This window comes from Peromyscus maniculatus, chromosome 16, assembly GCF_049852395.1.
Source record: "Peromyscus maniculatus bairdii isolate BWxNUB_F1_BW_parent chromosome 16, HU_Pman_BW_mat_3.1, whole genome shotgun sequence".
NCBI lineage: Eukaryota > Metazoa > Chordata > Mammalia > Rodentia > Cricetidae > Peromyscus > Peromyscus maniculatus.
In genome coordinates this window covers 37,104,029-37,110,028 of record NC_134867.1, presented here as the reverse complement: position 1 = coordinate 37,110,028, position 6,000 = coordinate 37,104,029, and the positions used below count along the sequence as shown (strand labels likewise).

At 36.6% G+C, this 6,000-nt stretch overlaps 1 protein-coding gene across 13 annotated transcripts in view; it reads right to left on the bottom strand.

Annotated features, from left to right (window-relative positions):
• Positions 1 to 220: 220 nt before the first annotated feature.
• Eya4 (EYA transcriptional coactivator and phosphatase 4) overlaps positions 221 to 6,000 on the bottom strand; it is a 250,416-nt gene continuing 244,636 nt past the window's right edge. For 12 of the 13 annotated variants that reach the window (XM_042262206.2, XM_006980091.4, XM_076552631.1 and 9 more), the window contains one exon: positions 221 to 3,551. In XM_042262206.2, coding sequence (XP_042118140.1) covers positions 3,471 to 3,551 — 81 coding nt within the window. In that variant the 3' untranslated portion in view covers positions 221 to 3,470. The remainder of the gene's footprint in view (positions 3,552 to 6,000) is intronic. The other variant, XM_076552637.1, reaches the window with a different exon arrangement.

The following is a 6,000-nucleotide window of genomic DNA, read 5'->3' as shown; positions in this document are numbered from 1 at the left end:
ACATGTAACTCGTATCTTCACAAACCAGCCACTCTGCAGTGTTCATTAGTGACATTTACTGTATTATAACTCAGTCTGCTTTCAGTGACTATTCTTCAGCATAGTCAGAAAAGAAACATTACATTCTGAGTCTTAAATAATATGAATTTGACATGATTTAGAATCAAGCAATGTGTGCGCATGAAAAACTCTACAAAAATGGAAGCATGAAGAAAATGAGAACAGTTGCAAAGGTATTTATTGAGAAATAGTAAAGATGTACATATTTTTTTACAAGCTTTTAATATTAATTTACATTTCTTTAAATTATGTAGGCCCCAATAATCTATAACTTTACTAATACATAACAGAAACCCTTGACTTTGACTGTGAGATCCCTAGAACACCACCATAATTAGGAGTCAAAATGCAACTTTGGCTCATGATGCTTATATTTGTATTGAAAAGAAATTCTAAATGCCGTATTCACTGAGAATGTAGGCTTGTCACAAGCAAGTAGGCTTCACAAAAACTTCACAGTAAGGCATGCTGTTGAAGCTATTTTGATCTTCGCTCACCAGACAGTTAGTACCTATTTTTGTGCACAGACCATACAATCTTAAAATCTTATTTTTTAAACTCTGAATTGGATTGACACATTTCTTCAGGGTTTTATCATCTTAGATGTATACTATAATATTGTAGTCAGGCCACCTATTTTATTACTCAAGTGATAGGTTTTTGATATATTTAAGGTGCAATATAAGGCAGTTATTTTTAATATATCAAAGCTTGAATATGTAATAGTCCAAACCCCATCTGAGTTGGAGGACAGTTTTCAAACTCATTTCCAACAAGGCATGATATTCTACATAAAAACAGAATGCAGGAACTACCCGTGGGGCTGGTTTTCTTTATTGCTAGTTGACTGATATTATGTTTTGTTTTGTTTTGTTTTCAGAAAGAAAGATTATTTTTTCTGTCCTTAGGTGGGAAGGGAAGAATTGTAGTTTGAGCCTGTGCAAAGTCACATGACCAGGTTGGGCCAATGGCTTTCTGACTGCCACCATTGCTGTTCTGGATAGATGATTTGTTTTCCATCAACCGCACTTGTAGGTGTTGTACTGGCTGTCTCCCTTAGACAGATACTTGGCGTGGGGGTGGGGGAAGATATGTGAGAAGTATCATGGAGGATGCCAGCAGCCAGCTCTTGGAATCTTAGGGAAAGTTGAGTCTGTCTGGCTCTCAAGTGGAGCAATGTTAGAAGCTTTGTTCATCAGATTTCAAAAAAGAATTACAACTTTTAAGGCAGGGCCACAAGTTTATCAATGAAAGAAACTGGCTGTGTGCCAAAGTAACTTCATCTTAGTCATAGTAATAAATATTTAAGGTTTAAGTGCACAAATGAGTACTGGTAATAAAAAAATAGTCTTTAACTTTTAACCATTTTTAAGCTGAAGACCAGCAGAAGTGTAAAATTTATTATTAATATTATTAGGATTAAAATATTTCAATCATAATTTGCCACTGTAGCGTTATGGGAAAGGGTAGTTAAAAGCCACAACATTTAAAAAATAAGGATCATATAAGAAGTCCCTATCTTATGCAGAATTATCTCATTATCTTTCTACACTACACAGGGCCTTATCATTCTCTAAAGAAATATAGCTCTCTAGAGTATTCATTGTGATGTTTGAGCAAAGCATTGGTCTTATTTAAGCAGCAGAAGTCTCAGGTGATGACTGATCATGAACTAGCCTCAGATGAGGGGCACTGACTAACAGCTGGACTCTAGGGTCCATCTGATGCTGTTCAGAACGCAGAGCTTCAGGTGCTTACACCATTAGAATATTTTACTTCTTGAAGTCTTAAATTTCTACAAGGCAAACCATGTCATAGCCAATGAGAGAATCTGTATCATGTTAGCAACATGGGCTACACACCAACCAAACAAAAAGACAGGCAGCCAATGATGACAGGCTCTCCCAGCAATGAATGCAGACATTGCTCAGCAACCATATAAGAGGAAATCAATGTATTCCTGTCTGTAGATGGGGAGATCCTGGATTGATGTGTTCCAAGGAGAGCTAATCCCTCTTACTGTTGAGATCTGGTGATGCCGTCAAGATCTAGCTTGTTTGATAATTAATTTATGATGATATTCTATAAAGTTTTTTTGCAGACTCAGTGTTCCTTCCCTATTTATCTGGTATACCTGCCTTCTATCACCTATGGTATTCACTTTTGCAATGGCATGGGAGACAAATGTACTTTGTTGTATTTACTCAATGTATATTTTGAGCCATAACCATAGCACATTCTAAAAATGACTTGAATAATATTTGCTAATGATTTGCACCATACTATCTTCTTCTAAGTAATTTACACATACTCAGAATTTTAAACTAAAATTTGGTAAATTGACATGAATATGGCTCTTAGTTTTCTTCCAGGAAACTGTAAGAAAGGATACATGAGACTTCAACATACATTTTGCTTTCTAAATAAAGAACCCACTGTTTCCCAAACCTTTTGCTTATGAGTGGATGTTCAGCTAGTTGACTCTTACCGATTACTGAAATCATTCAAAACCCAAATAAAATGCAAGCCTTCTTGTATTATTATTTTTGATTTCTCATTCTAACAAATCCTCAGTTTGTTGATGATTCGGTATTAAACTGATAGCCTGAATTTTCAATTTGGTCAAGTGAAGAATTATTACAAAGGTTTTTGTTTGTTGGTTTTTTTTTGGTTGTTTGTTTTGTCTTTCATTATCTACAGAGACTTTAACCAAAGTTACATTGTAACACACAAACGCTGTCTTGTCTTTAAGGCACAACACATCAGTATGAACATTCTCTTTGCCAAACTTAAAAAAGAGACAATATTATATTCCCATTTCCCTGGCCCTCTTCCCGCCCCAACAAATAAAAGAAAAATTGCATCCACTTTCAGAGTCAGCTGCTAATAAAGTCACAGTAAATTATTTCCATCAATAATTTACACAAATTACAGGTCTAGATAGGACTGTCATTATACAGTCTGAGTGCATTCAGATTTTCTGGGCTAGGTAGGCTAAAAGTCAGATTCAAACCTCAGGGTTGAGAAGAGCTCCCATTTTGAGGAATGTTTTCGACCACCTTGTCAGAGGCAGAACAGGTGCTGTGGCTCGGGAGGGTTTGAGTTCTTTACTAAAGCTGTTAATTCCAGTTAGGACTCATTTGGTGTGTGTCAGCAACCTCCACAGATTTTTTTTTCAAACCATGAAAGTATTGTAAAGATAATAAGACCATAGAGTTTCCTTTCTGTAGCACTAAAGTTTAATTCCATTCAGCAACCTGAGTTCTTCACTCTGGAGTTTTCATTCCACATATGATTTCATCCATTAAGACCATTTATATGTGTAGAAGAAGCCAGTGGCATTGGATCACACATAAAAATTCAGTGTACTTGAAATATAAAAAAAATGGATCCCCAGCTAGAGAATACAGTTACAAATACTCTAATTCCAGTGCTTGATGTAGAGCCAAGAGGTCCGAGTGGCTTGATATCCTCCAGAAGGGCATGTTGTGCTGTGTGGCCGAAACAAGGGGAGAGGAGAGAGGGGGAGGGTAGGAATGAAGAATGGAGACAGATCATAACCATAATCTCAAGGAGACAGCAGCACACATCAGGATGTAGTGTTCACCCAAATTCAAGGGAGGAAGTTTAATAGAGGGAGAGCCACAGGTGGAGGTCTGATACTACCAATGTGGAATTTTCTAAGGAATCAAGAAATAGATCTGAACTGGACTTTAATGTATAACAGCCAATACTGAGTCTTCTACATGATTTAATCTCTACTCTGTAAATCAGCATTACCAAGGCCAACACTGGGGAGAGCAAGATGACCTGGAAATCCTGCATGAATGAGGGACAGACTATCCACCAGCACACTACTTTTAAAAGTTGATTTCTTGGTTAAAAATAAAATAAAATTACATTATGATCTTCCTAAACTCATAGGTCTTTGACAATTTGAGAAGGAAAAAAGAGTGAATTTCTACCTATGCAACAAACAATTTGGAGTTGGACTAAATGAATATTAGACTTGATACTATTCATACTTGTCTAGGATAACTAATAGCTTAAGCCAGTAGATGGCTTGGTTTATTTGACTAGTTCAAGTTTGAGAGGGAGAGGACTTAAACTTAGAGTTTTAATGGGCTCATACAATCCCCGTGTGGAGAGAAAACTCTTAGATGGTATACTGGTTTGTGGTCTCTAGGGATGCACTATAGATGTGGCATTCAGGGTTTGCAGAGAAGACTTATTGGAAATAATATCTGAGGGGACCTCATTGGAAATACTACAATGAAAAAAATATACTATAGTAAATTACAAAGCAATAGCATTATTGGTTAACTTGAACTTAAAACATCTTCTAGGACATATGTAAATGGAATTTAGTCTGTATGCAGTGGAAATATATATGTTGGAAAAGATATATTAACATGAAGCTGTATTGTAATCACTATTGCTACATAATTGCTGTTCAGTATGGTAGCCACCAACCACACGTGGTTATGAGTATTTGAAATATGTTTAGTCCAATTTAAAATACATTCTGAAGGTCAAAACCAAGGCCAATACAGGAATATAGACATCATGTCAATAATTCTTATATAGACTAAGTGTTGATATATAATATTTGGGACAGGTTGGGCCAATTAATAGGTGTTATTAAAGCTGACTCTACTTGTTTTGTCTCTTGAATGTGGCTTCTAGAAATATTAAGATTTACATATACATCTCATGTTGTGTATCTTGAGAGGAGGGAACAGTTATCATTCTTATTGCTAAGATTTGACACCCCCTTAAATTTCACAAACACAGGTTTTAGTTCATTAGAGCAAAGAATTTTGAGAAGTGTAACAGTTTGCATTTCAGCTCAGATCTATTTGTAATAATGAAAAAGTACTCAGTATGTCTGCACATGCGATTACTTCTACATTCAAAGAAAAGCATGCATTCTGGGTACCAGGGAAACCAGCCACCTGTGTTTCCAAATAGAATCACAGCCTTCACCCATCACCCAAACTGTACCTATTTAAACAACCATTTGAAAATAGCATTCTATCCAAAGTTTCGATCCATTTGGAGTCAAGCTATTTGCCCTCGAAACTGCAAAGCAGAAGGCATCTCCCTAATCTACCATTCCCAGTGTGGTTAACTAACATGGACTTGATAAATCTTATTCTGAAAGGCATACATTGTTATTCGGCTTGGAAATGTGTGCTTTATTAGTTCTAACCAGAGATAAATTTTACATAGGCTAAAGACATACTTCTGTCTAAGGGTCTGTTTGTTATGTGTGATTATGGTGCCAATATGGAAAATAAAAACCACAAAACTTCCATGAAATAGACATCCATAAACTCCAGAGAAGATGGCAACTGTGTGAGACTTAAATACCTCAAGCAGCAGGCAGCAGGGCAGGTTGGGTTGTTTGAGGCTGCAGGGCTGACCTTATACAGAATGTCCTTGGGACCAGTGTGCTGTCTTGAGTCACAGCCACTAATTAACACTCAGGGAGTTCCGTGTCACCAGCTCTCGTAACAGAATGGGAAAGCACAGGGAATCTAGGACACAGCTGCTGCTGCTGCCTGCAAACCTTCCTTCAGTTTGTTGGGTCTGAGCTGACTGGATACAGTAATCATTTATCTTTCTGTTATGGTCATAAACTCTTCTATGACACTGTTCATTCTGATTATTCTATAGAAAACAGAAATTGGGTCTCCATTGTGATATGTGTGTTTAGTGGAGACTTTATTAGAAAGTGATTTAGACAGCCCATAGATGAGAAGTATAACATGCTCTTTGTAAGCTAAAATGTCATTTATAGTTTCTTTTATTTTGCGGCCCTTCAGTGAAGAAAGTAGAGGGTAGAGGTTTGTGTTGTTTGGTGTGGAAAACAAACTTCATATCATTCCTCTTCTGATGCTGATCCAATAACTTAGTGATTTTACAACTACCCTGATT